The following is a 13233-nucleotide window of genomic DNA, read 5'->3' on the forward strand; positions in this document are numbered from 1 at the left end:
GGAAAAAAATTAAAATTATAATTTGTCATGACATATCAATCATGTCTAGATAGCTCCATAAGAACACCAAATCTAACAAGGAAAATAAAGGTAACTATGGCATTCTGCTGGCACTATGCTTAGCAGAGCAGAGCAAAAAACTAAAACGGTTGTCAGAGATAATAATTTTTTTTTCCCTATTAATGCAGTTTTTGCTATGTAGACAGGGTAAGATGTCAAGATTCTTTATGCCCCAGATTTCTCCTTTGGATCTTACTTTTTTTTTTTCCTTATCAGTTTAGCAGAGATTAGTGCAAGATGAATTAAATACAGAGAATAATTTATTCTCATATAAATGTGACTAAAGCATTCATATCATACTGTATGGACAATTACAACACCAATTCTTACATTTACAGCTAATTCAAAATGTATTCAGTAATTGTTTTTATTTTCTCATAAAAAGAGCTTCAGATTCATTACTTTGTGGGTGATAGGATCTCAAGCTATAGATACCATTCTAAATTTATTGAGGGTTGATTCTATTTTCAAATTGTTGTATCAGCTTAATGATTTTTACTTCGTAGAGGCTCAATATGAGAATAAAAATGCTTAACTTGTAAATAGGAACCAGTTTAGAACAATTTCTGTGATTATTAGTTTAGCAAAGAAAGTCAGAAAGATGCTTTAACCTAAAAGATAGCCTGGTTTCAGCAATTCTTTATATGACTTGAAGGACTCTTTTAGAAACATTCCAGTGTATCAGTGTATCTTAAAATAGGACACCTTCACCTCTTCACAGCCGTCTAAATGTGATCTGATCAATGTTGCATATAGTGAGATCGTTAAGTTACATTTAGACTGTTCCATAGGATGTTCTCATCCACTAGGATTCTTAGACCTTTCTCACTCAGAACAGCCGTATTTTATAGTTGGTACTTTAGGAAGTGGGCATAAAACTTTATAGTCATCCCGGTTAAATAGCAACTACATCTATTAAGATCTTTGCTGATTTCTGCTTTCCACATAACAACAATCCACCTTATTTTCAACCTTCAGGATATTTGCTTCTTTTGCATGTATCCAAGCTACTCATAAGAAAAGTATTCCCCAGGTCAAATCATCAAAGATTTCCTTTGAAGTAGCTCTTGTTCAGTTATTAATCAGTATTAGTTTTATCCATTTTAATGAACAATTATTTGTTTAACAGAACTGGTACCTGGCAGTCCATCTAGTATATCTATGTATCAGGAAAGGTCCTGTATAATTATCTTTGATATCAAATATCAATTTATGTAATACTACTAATTTTCAGAGAATTTCAGCATAACTAAGTAAAATTAATATTAAACTCCTCTCAGATTATTGTGCTTTCTTATTCAAGATGTATTTCAGGAGTTAAGTGTACCCAGCCCTCTGAATATGTATCAGTTATCATTGTATAGCACAAAAATATGATTGAGATTTTTAAAAATTTCTAATTAGATTCTAGATTAATAGGATATTAGTTTTTTTGTCTGTTTACTAATTGGAAAATAATTTTATAATGCAACATTAAAATTGTTAGGTAAGTTTTTAAAATATAGTTTTTTATTTAACCTATGTCATATATTAATAATTTATTAAACTATATTACTTAAGCTATATATTATGTTCTCAATTTAAATCTTATTTTTAAAAAAATGTTATTCATTAAACTATACTATCATCAAATTAATAAAATTAGTTTATAAAAATATAACACTATATTAAAATACATGTTAACTTCACAAATACTGTAACATTCCCATGTGAAAAAAAAATATGTTAACTCATAATAAAAAATTCACCATGAATTGCATCTCAAGTTGAAGCTATAAATTTTGTTGGTTCTTTTCTAAGGAGAATTAAGCCACTATAGACATTCATTTTAATTCAAATTTCTTTCTCTGAATTTCTTAAATTTTTTACATGATCAAAAATATCTCATTTTAAATATATGTAATAAAGAGCATATCTGAAGATCTGAACATAAATCAGATCTAAATCAGTTTTAGAAGTTCTAAGAAAGCAAGAATTGAGAAACTACTTTGAGTTTCATTTATGTATGAAACATTTGCAAATCGTAATTATCTTCAAATCATAATTATCTTCAAATGAAATGTGCAGAGTCTTTGGTTCTACAGAATATATTGCCTTAACCTTTGATATCTGGAAGCTGGTTAGGAATTCCAGAGGAAGCAAGTACTTGCCAATCCCTAAGTAACAATATAGACCTCTAATTAACAAAATGTATGTGCAATGGACATTTTTCAGGTTCTAAGAACCCTTTATGAAGTTATTCATACCAAATGAAGCTCATGTATTATTTTTTTAAAAGTAGAATTTTTTTGTTAACCTATGTCATACTTAATCAGTGACTCTGTTTTTTAGATGAATTCATAACGTACTCTTGAACTTTGCCTCCACTTACTATGAGTCAGGATTAAGAACAAGCAGGTCTATCTCCAACCCCATTGGAAATTCTGTCATTGTAGCTCAAAATGACTTGCTTATAAGGAAATCCCTTGATACAGTGATGCTATAAGGTGACAATGTATTCATAGTGTTTATGAGCACTAAAGGCTATAAAGACTTTAGTAATTTGCCGAATGTGACTGTCTCTGATAATGGTATTGATGGATTCAGCACAGTTTAACATGTATGGGATGTACATTACTGCACATATTTTGGTTTTTCTTCTAGGTAAGGGAGCGACTGAGGGTTTCTTTAGAAAGAGTCTCTGCACTGGAAGAAGAACTAGCTGCTGCTAATCAGGAGGTAACATACCAAACTTTCTCCTCTTTTGAGGTGCAATATCACTAACATTATAGCCCTTGTGTTTCACATCACTTTTATTAAAACTGTCACAAAAAATAAATGACATTCTGTATATGCCACTGAACAAGGTCTGTTGAAACTAATTGCCAGGGTCATGTTTTCTGATTTCTGGTGATTTGGATCTGTCACTAAAAGGTGAAAAGAAAATTACCAAGAACTAGCGACAAAGGGGCTTAGAAAGACTGCAGTCAGAATACCAGTCATTTCAAAAATTAAAACACAGCTCCGAAATTGGAAAACATGTCAAATATCTGTTAAACTTAGAAAATGTCACAAATGAAGTTTGACTCCTTGGAGATACAAATATACTTCCCTTAGTGTTCTTATTCTTATCTCCTCAGAGCATCTGCCCATGTTTAGTGGCATCACTGAATGCACTCCTCTTGCTCTCATTCATGACTAAAGTACTATAACCATCTCTGACATTTAAAGAGTTGTTTTTTTCTTTAGAAAAATTTGCTAACTTTGGTTTTTAGTACACAAATGAACTTGGGTCATTAGACCAGGCATAGATAGATATATAGATAAAAATACATTTAAATATATAAAATGTATGAAAAATAACCTGTGTAGGTCACCAAAATAGCCCCATCTCTTTTTCTCTCTCTAACATTTACTTATAAGGCTACTTTTTTCTCCAGAAATTTATTCCAGTGATGTAAATATTGGCATTGCTGGTAGTAGACATACTAAAATAATCCTATAAAATCTTTTTAGTTTTGAATTATTAAAGATATGGGAGGCTAATGTCATTAATTATAAATATTATCAAGGCATTCTTATTAAGATAATATTTGCATTTGCTTTGTATGCACAAATACACATTTTTAAACCATGATAAAAATCTCAAGTATGAATTACCTTGTTCTTTAAAATAATCTAGCTCAATTAAACAAGTTTAAAGTTAACCTTTGTTTGCTCTAGGTTAACAATTTAAACATTAGAAAAAATGGACTTTTAAATGCAGGGAGAATGAGTTCCATGTGAACTAAATGCTAGCAGTGTCAAAAACAAATGGTGGCACAACAGTTTAAAAAAAAAAAATACACACACACACACACACAAATTTTGGTGACCAGATCAGCTTAGCAAACTGGATGGCTTTAAATAAATAAATAAGTAAAATAAAGCGAACAAAGGGAAATAAAAGATTGATACCTCTTAGTCATCGTAGAAGAAAAGAACCTCTGAAGTAATAGATAATGGCAAGAAGATCTCTGTCTTTTTAGGAGAAATAATAGGTTTTACCAATAAAATAAGTATATGCATTCCTAGAATGTCCAGAAAAAAAATTAAATGTTCATTTATTTTGTGTCTTATCATTGTTAATTTTGATTTTCATGTATGTTTAAAAGTATATTTATTTTGGGTACGTCCCTCAAAATATTTTATTGATAAGACTAAAACAACAAAAGCTTCGGCAACTACTCCTGTGAAAGCCTTGCTTACCGTGCGTGCGCTGATAAACCTGTTTGTCACAAGGGTGTAGTGAGACCTTTTGGCAAAGTTATGTACCCCAAAGTAAAAATATTCCTCAAGTTCAAGTAAGGCTCTGAAAATTTGCTCCAGACGTGGCAACAGCATAGTTCAAGCAGATATAAAATGGAAGAACAATGCTTGAGAGAACCAAAGTGGAGGAAAGACTTTTGACGGTTATCTTAAATAATTTAGCCTCAAATTTTATTGTAGTCTGTTGTAGGCAGCATAGTCCATTTGATTGCTTGTGTATATTTTAAATCATTAACATGATTCTACAATTACTACAGCCCTTCTAAATGATTTTTGTTTTATTTTACATCATTTGCAGAAGAGGAAAGTAATTGTGTGCTCATTATTAACTCCAATAATTTTTTTTCCCCTTGATTTTTTTATTAACTTCCAGGTGGCTTTACCAGAATCCGTGCTTAGGAAGTCACATATCTAAGGATGAGGAAGGGATTAGGGAAGTTCCCTTAGTTTTCTAACAATAAATTTTTTATAAATAATTAATGATTTTAAGAGAGAGTACGTGGGGAAAAGCCAACTTTTCCTTCATACTGAAACTTGTATTTCATTATGAAAATTTAAAAAAGGAGAGAGAGAGAGAAAGAACTCAGAAGACACCTGCAGTTTGAGTTCTCAGAATAACAGTTGGTACAAGAAATCCCTATAAACCAGGCATCATGTATTGATGATAACATACATTTAGAAATCTGACCAAAAAAGTTTAGAAAAATTTACACTATTGTCAGCTTTAGAAAGGGGAACTAAATAACATTTGAATGTTAGAGGAAGTAATTGAAGAAAGTGTTTTAGAAAATAAAAGACAATTTTTTAATAGAAAAAAACAATTTAAGAACACAGTCTTAAGAACCAAACAAAAATACATAGCATAGACAAAAACAATCAGGGACTCGAACAAAATTCTGCAGATGGCTAAATGAGCAAGGGTTTGGGGAAAATTTCATTTGATTCTTTAGATTTTAAATTAAAATTAAAATTACTTACAAGTGTCCCTTAATGGTTCAAATCTGTGCCTTTCCTGAGTTTATATAGGAAGCTTGACAAGTAAGAATACCATAGTGTTCAAATCTCTTTGATTCCCAAGTTTCTGGTAGTGCTAATAACTGTCCAGATATTTATCCAAACATATTCCTGAATTATTTCAGTTCCAAAATTCAGAAAAGAGAAATCAGAGAGCAAGGGTTTAGACTGCAAGTGATATAGTCATATACCTTGGTATATTCATACACATATATGCATATGTAGAGTCTGAGAAGATGACAGAATAGAGTTTATTCTGTCATCATTATTTTAATAGAGTTGATTCTGTCATCTATATATCATTCTCTTTCTGTGCCTGTCGGTGTATCTGTCCCTATCTCTGTCTCTCTCATCTTGTCCCATTCTCCTACATGTTTTGGAGTTAATGTTTAATACATTTCCTTTTTATAAACTCTCCCATGGAGCCCTCATCTTGTTCTCATACATCCCAGGCTACAACCGTGACTTCAGTGGGGAAAAAAAGAGAAAGGACAAAATCTGTAGCTCAAAGTTCCTGCTTTTTTCTGAGCCTCACGGCATTTCCACACAGCTGTGCTAATGGTTGTAGAGACTGTTTTCTGCCACAGGTATCCAGCAAGGGGCAAGGCGGAGAGGTTGAAATCTTGCTCAGGGTTTGCAAATCAAGATATGCACCTGTATATCTGTCATCACATACATGGAATGAGTTTTCTAATTTACACAAAGGCACCATATGTACTGGTGGGCCTGGAACTCCACCTAGTTCTTACAAAAGTGTCCCCTTAGATTCCCTATGGCCCATTAACTAATGAAATAAATAGCCATATTCAAAAGAATATGAGGCAACTGTATGTTCTAATTTGGAAAGAGCTCCAAAACATTCTTTTACAAAAAGAAAAAGTTGCATAGAATGATCCCAATGTGTACAAATATAATTAATAATAATACATTATTGTAGGACTAGAAAAAATTTGAGTATAAAATTGAGTTGAGTATAAATTGAGTATAAACTGTCATTATTAGTTGTCTCTGCTGCTTGTAAGCATATGTACTATGCATTTCTTTCATATTTGTGTTTTTAATAACTCTTCATTATATCATAAACAAAATGATAAAGATATTTTAGTTAGATGAGATTTTCCTGACTAGGTAATTCTCTTGATCACTTAGTGTGATAACAATAGGTAATATTTACTGAGAGTTTTAAATTCCTGGGCATTGTGCTAAATATATATGTATCAGCAGAATAATCCTGGAGGATTGGTACTACTGTTATTTTATAGATGAGCCCAGAGAGGTCATTTCTCTTAAGTTGCCCTTCTCTTCTGCTACACAATGTTCTTATCTCCGAATTTGTCTTAACGCTCTGTACTCAGGCAGTTCCAATCTCTTCATTTAACTGTGTGTGTCATCAAATCCCCATCCATTACTCTTTTTCTTGCATGTACATTAAAATCACTATAGTTCACGTGTTCATTAATTTTCACCTGGAATAGTACAGTAGGTTTTCATTTATTCTTCTTTCCTATTCCTTTCTGATATGTAATTCTCCAGGGTTAAACCTGCTAAGCAAAGCTCTAATCATAGTGATTATTTCTTACAACATATTCTAAGATGTAATATATACTTATATGTAATAAATACCATATTAGTACATTAATAACATAATGCTATAATATACTGTATGAACACGTTAATAATGTAATCATATATCAAGAACCTCTTCAATGGTCCTAATCTACAAATCTAGCTCTAACTCCTACTATCACTACTGCATGACTGAGTCATTCTAAGGTCTTGTTAACATAATTATATTCATGGTTTTTGAAATCAACCAACATGTTTCCTGTATCATACTTATGCTAATGTCTCTCCTGGAATGCTTCCACAACCCTAATTCATTCACTGAAATCATATTTCCCCATTTAAACTCAAGTTCAGACATTACCTTTTTAATGAAATATTTTATGAGTTCTTGCCACAGTCATCATTCCTTAGTTTAAATTGCTAAAACTCATTGCTTCAGCATCTATTTTGACTGTTCAACAGCTATTGGAGTTAATTATATATCTGTCTAGGCCTAGGTTGTTAGTTCCCTGAGAAAAATGGACTGCATCTTGTTCATTTGTGTTTATTGTATTCACTACAGTGATGTGAACCTCATGATTAACATGTATTTGTCCAATTTCATTGTATAGCATTTGTTCTAGCCAGTGTTTTCACATTGTTCCTTTGCTATTTCCTTAGTATTAAAGTTTGAATAACCTTAGGCATGCTCAATTAACAACACTACGTTGATTATATGGATTAAATGAACAAGATGTTTGTTCTTTCCAAATATAATTATTGAGTAACCACCAAGTGCAGAAAATTCTGAGTCTCTGACAGGAGGAATAGGAAAAAACACAATGATAAATGAAACATTATGCAAAATTTCATGTAATTTGCCCTCAAGAGATGAAAATGAATATATAAATGTAAGTAAGGTATAACTTAATGCAAAACTAAATAAATGAAAACACAGGCCCAAAATGCAGAGAGGATAAAGATATTTATTCTCAGCTGAAGGATCAGAGAAGGATCACCCTTGAAGGAAATCTATGATTTGTCTTTAAAACTAGGGGGAAACTTTTCAGGCTGAGCAAACAGTATGGTGGAAAACAGAAACAAAACCCTGAAATTGGCTATTTTAAGAGTAGAGAGGATGGTGTTGTGTCAGTGAGGATTTGGGTATGAAAAGATGTGAAAGTGGAAGATGGGGAGGTGGGGAAGAGTAAGATTTCAGGGGGCCCTGAATACCGCGATCGAAGAGTAGAATTCATACTTATGAAGTGAGGAAGCGGTGAAGGTTTTGTTTTGTTTTGTTTTGTTTTGTTTTGGTAAAGTAAAAACTATGAAGGTGTGTTCTTTATTTCCTTCCTTTTATAAAGTGTTAGATTAGAGTGGAGTAGAGCTGGAAAGTTGACATAATTGACATGGCTGGCTGACGTAATTAGCTGATGTGTGATTTTGATCATGACACCTCAGTTCAACAAATATTTATTGGGCATCTTCTGTTTGCCAGGCTTTGACTTAAGTACTAGGTATAAATATATTAATAAAACTCAGATATTTAATGAATCAAAATTCTCTCAAATATAAGAAATAGATATGTTGAAAGTCATTATAGTGGGAAGCTGTTATTTCATGGGTATGGAGTTTCAGTTTGGGAATATGAAAAAGGTTCTTAAGATGGATAGTGGTGATGGTTGCACAACAATGTAAACATACTAAACCCTACACTTAAAATTGGTTAAAATGGTTAATTTTACATTACGTACAGTTTGCCACAATAAGAAATTAATTATACTACAATATGACTAATGTGAAACTAAAAGTAATTACAAGGTTTTTTAATATTACAAAAGAGAGTAATTAATTGTATGGGCATAAAGAAGGAAAAGCAGATGGTATTATACACATATTCCTAGAGAAATTTTATTGTTTGCAGCAGCATGGATGAATTTTGAGGCATTACACTAAGTGAAATAAGCCAGACAAAGAAATACTGTATGACTTTACTTATATGTAGAATTTAAAAGGGTTGGAGTCCTAGAAATAGAGTAGATTGGTGGTTGCCCAGGCTGGTGATAGGGGGAAAAAGGAGAGGCTTATCAAAGGATGGAAACCTTCAGTTATAAAGAATAAGATTAGGGGATCTGATGTACAGCATAGTAATGATAGTTAATGATACTGTATTGTATATTTAAAATTTATATATTAAATTTTATACATATTTATATATATAATTTATATGAAATTATATATTAAATGTTTTCACTACCAACAACTAAAAAATGGTAATTCTGTGGGGTGATGGATGTATTAACTAACCTTACTGTGGTAAGCATTCAAAAATGTGTACATAAATCAGTGCATTGGGGATAAACTTACACAATATTATTTGTCAGTTGTATCTCAATAAAATCCAAAATCTTTCTAGAGAAAAAAATTACCTAGAGTTTGGAGAGTGACTTTATTATTATTATTATTATTTTTAATTTCTTTTCAGTGTAACAGTATTCATTGTTTTTGCACTACACCCAGTGTTCCATGCAATATGTGCTCTCCCCAATACCCACCACCTGGTTCCCCCAACCTCCAACCCCTGCCCCTTCAAAACCCTCAGGTTGTTTTTCAGTGTCCATAGTCTCTCATGGTTCTCCTCCCCTTCCAATTTCCCTCAAGTCCCTTCTCCTCTCCATCTCCCCTTGTCCTCCATGTTATTTGTTATGCTGCACAAATAAGTGAAACCATATGATAATTGACTCTCTCTGCTTGACTTATTTCACTCAGCATAATCTCTTCCAGTGCTGATAATGTTTTTACAAAAGTTGGGTATTCATCCTTTCTGATGGAGGCATAATACTCCATAGAGTATATGGACCACATCTTCCTTATCCATTCGTCCGTTGAAGGGCATCTTGGTTGTTTCCACTGTTTGGTGACCGTGGCCATTGCTGCTATGAACACTGGGGGTAGAGGTGGCCCTTCTTTTCACTACATCTGTATCTTTGGAGTAAATACCCAGTAGTGCAATTGCAGGGTCATAGGGAAGCTCTATTTTTAATTTCTTGAGGAATCTCCACTCTGTTTTCCAAAGTGGCTGCACCAACTTGCATTCCCACCAACAGTGTAAGAGGGTTCCCCTTTCTCCACATCCTCTCCAACACATGTTGTTTCCTGTCTTGCTAATTTTGGCCATTCTAACTGGTGTAAGGTGGTATCTCAATGTGGTTTTAATTTGAATCTCCCTAATGGCTAGTGATGGTGAACATTTTTTCATGTGTCTGATAGCCATTTGTATGTCTTCATTGGAGAAGTGTCTGTTCATATCTTCTGCCCATTTTTTGATATGATTATCAGTTTTGTGTGTGTTGAGTTTGAGAAGTTCTTTATAGATCCTGGATATCAACCTTTTGTCTGTACTGTCATTTGCAAATATCTTCTCCCATTTTGTGGGTTGCCTGAAGAGTGACTTTAAAAGCTTACCAGATGGACTTGTGGGAAAAGAACTCTTCCTATGAGCAACAGTGAGCCAAGAAAGAGTTTTTAAGGAGAGAGAAATGTGATCACATTTTTAATTTTGCAGACCAGTGGTACCTTCGAAAGTTAAGGATAAAAAAAGGTATATGATAACCAAAGTCCTATGTTTATAGTTCAGATTTTTTAAATCACTATGCTTTTTTGAAAGAAACAAGGGACTGATGTCAGAAAATACTGAACTGTGTAAAACAGAAGTATTACCATGTCTGGCGTTTCTTCTGTTCTTTTAGTAATGGGAAATATAATATAAGTGGAAGAATCAAAACAGTATTACAAATATATATATAAATTTGCTGTCATTTTATGCCTCTTTGAATAGCCCCACCGAGGTAGCTTGTGTTGTTAATGTTGAGTACATTTTCCAGGCCATTGTCCTAAAAAAGTAAGTCCAGTTTATTTAGATACAGAAAATACAATAAAGTCTTTATTTCTTGCAGAGTATTTTTGTTACTGCTTAAAATTGGAAAACCACAGACACACACACAAATGTACAATAAAGGGAAATGCAAGGAAGAATAAATAGATTACTTCCTAACAATGTGTTTCCTTTAGCAGAGGCCCATAACCTTTTAAAATTATTGAATTAAATGAGACAAAATGGATTATTTTGAAGTTACATTAAAAACTCAATTGACAGACTAATTTTCACTGAATATACAGGTGCACTTATTTTAAAAGCTTTTCTACATGATTGCATTATACATAAAAAGAACTGGTACATTGAATTGTAGGCTGATCTATATATTTTTTTATGTTGCTTTCATTCTATGTTTGTTTATTCCAAGCAATGAACTTACCAACTTTCAATTAGAATTTTCTTAAGGAAATTAGCATTTCATTCTACTTCATCTGTAACCAGCCTTATCCTTGAGGTCTCATTTCCTAAGGGAAAATGAAAGAACTTGTATGGGCAAATCAAATATCATTCACATTTGGAAGAATATTGCATCAGAATGGTGAGAGGAGCTAGAAGTAGCAAGCTCGTGTTTGCGGGACTTATAAGACTGTGGACTTTGGCCATTCCATTAAATACATTACACTATTAAATCACCATAATGATTTCTTGAGTTGGGATTAGATCCAGTGCTTTGTGGAATCCATGGAAATTAATGGAAACTTGGAAAAGTTGAATAGATATAGGCAAAGATGGAACCTACCGTAAAAAGCAAATAAAAGTCTGAGAAGGAAATGAGAGATGTAAAAATCAACTGGGTCAAGAGTTAATGAAGCAAAAAAGAGATAAGAGATAGATAACGAGAGAGAAAGTTTTAAGTGTGGAGATTGGAGATGGCCAACAGTGTCAAATATTTCATGAAGACATAAAAGATTATGTCTAATATGAGATGGTTAGATTTACAATTAGGTCATTGGAAAGGTTTACAAAGACAGTTTCAATAAAACATAATAGAAGGAGAATAGCTATTATGAAAAGAATGAGTCAATTAGAAGTTTAGAAATGGAGATAATGAGTAATACTCTTTTTTTTTTTTTTAAGATTATTTATTTATTTGACAGACAGAGATCACAAGTAGGCAGAGAGGCAGGCAGAGAGAGAGTAGGAAGCAGGCTCCCTGCTGAGCAGAGAGCCCGACGCGGGGCTCAATCCCAGGACCCTGGGATCATGACCCGAGCCTCATGACCCGAGCCAAAGGCAGAGGCTTTAACCCACTGAGCCACCCAGGCACCCCGAGTAATACTCTTTTGAGAAGTTTGGCAAAGAAGGAGAAAGGTGGTTAAACGTTGAAAAAATAGGCCATGTTGAGAGATAGCCTATTGAAAATGCTTTCAGCCAAAGAAGAAATGAAAGAGAAGCGATGTTTGATGGGCAGCCACAGTAGAGGTTGGGCATGGTTTCAAGATCAATTGCAGGTGGTAGAACTCTGAAAAATGGAGAAAGGAGAATGGAATGTGTAGTATAGAGATGAAAGAAAAGTTTGATTTGGAGGGAAAAGATATAAGCATTTTATCAGATATTCCTCCCAAGAAAATATGGGTTCTTGGCTAAGGGAGGTGGGAGCAGAGGTACTTTTTATGAGCTTAAGGAAACTGAAAATAAGGCGATGTAGAATGTGGCAAGGAGCCAATAAGACTAAGCAAGGAAATTTTACTGTGAGATGATGCACTCAGAGGAGGTTCTCATGGAGAGCCCCAGCAAACTAAAAATTGCCAGTTTCCACTTACCAACTGAAACAACATGGATTCTACCATATTTCCTTATCTAAATCTGTGAAGTTCTGCTATTCATCATAATATGAAAGAAGAAATATGAATATGAAATTAAAGTGGTTTCAGATGACTTTGGCCACTTTGAATCAATCCGGAGGTGAAATGATTTCTAAAACTTAACAAAGGTGCAAATCAGGAAGCTTCTGAAATCCTTGAGCAACTCAGCTATAGTTCAGTAGTGTGAGAGAAATTTAGTTGCTGAAGATGATCCAGAAAAATGTGTAAAGTGGGAAAGCTGTTAAGCAGCACTTAGTAAAGAAATTTGCTTTTGGGGAACAGATAGCAATACTCATCTGAAGTCACATGACCATTTATTTGCAGATTTAATGAAATGACCAAGTCATTTTCCTCTTCAAATTAAAGCTGCCATTTCTGTGAATGGAAAGCTCCAGATACAGAAAAAAGAGACTACAGCAAAAGTTCTTGAGCTAAATTATTTCAGAATCCTAAAATTGATCATTATTTATCTTAATAGACTCTGCCATTTACTCATTTTTTGATCCTTTTAATTCTCTCTGCCAGTTCCATGAGATGAATGTCTATCACTGCTTTTTAAAAATGCTTAATCTTAAGCAGCTTTCT

At 33.2% G+C, this 13233-nt stretch overlaps 1 protein-coding gene across 12 annotated transcripts in view; it reads left to right on the forward strand.

Annotated features, from left to right (window-relative positions):
• Positions 1 to 13233, forward strand: part of PPFIA2 (PTPRF interacting protein alpha 2) — a gene marked incomplete at both ends in the record, with an annotated part of 479299 nt that overhangs the window by 291945 nt on the left and 174121 nt on the right. For 11 of the 12 annotated variants that reach the window (XM_080810779.1, XM_080810781.1, XM_080810773.1 and 8 more), the window contains one exon: positions 2704 to 2778. The exons of the other annotated variant lie outside the window; for it this stretch is intronic. In XM_080810779.1, coding sequence (XP_080666905.1) covers positions 2704 to 2778 — 75 coding nt within the window. The remainder of the gene's footprint in view (positions 1 to 2703; positions 2779 to 13233) is intronic. 12 annotated transcript variants of the gene reach the window in all.

The sequence above is a fragment of the Martes martes genome (assembly GCF_963455335.1).
Source record: "Martes martes genome assembly, chromosome: 8".
NCBI lineage: Eukaryota > Metazoa > Chordata > Mammalia > Carnivora > Mustelidae > Martes > Martes martes.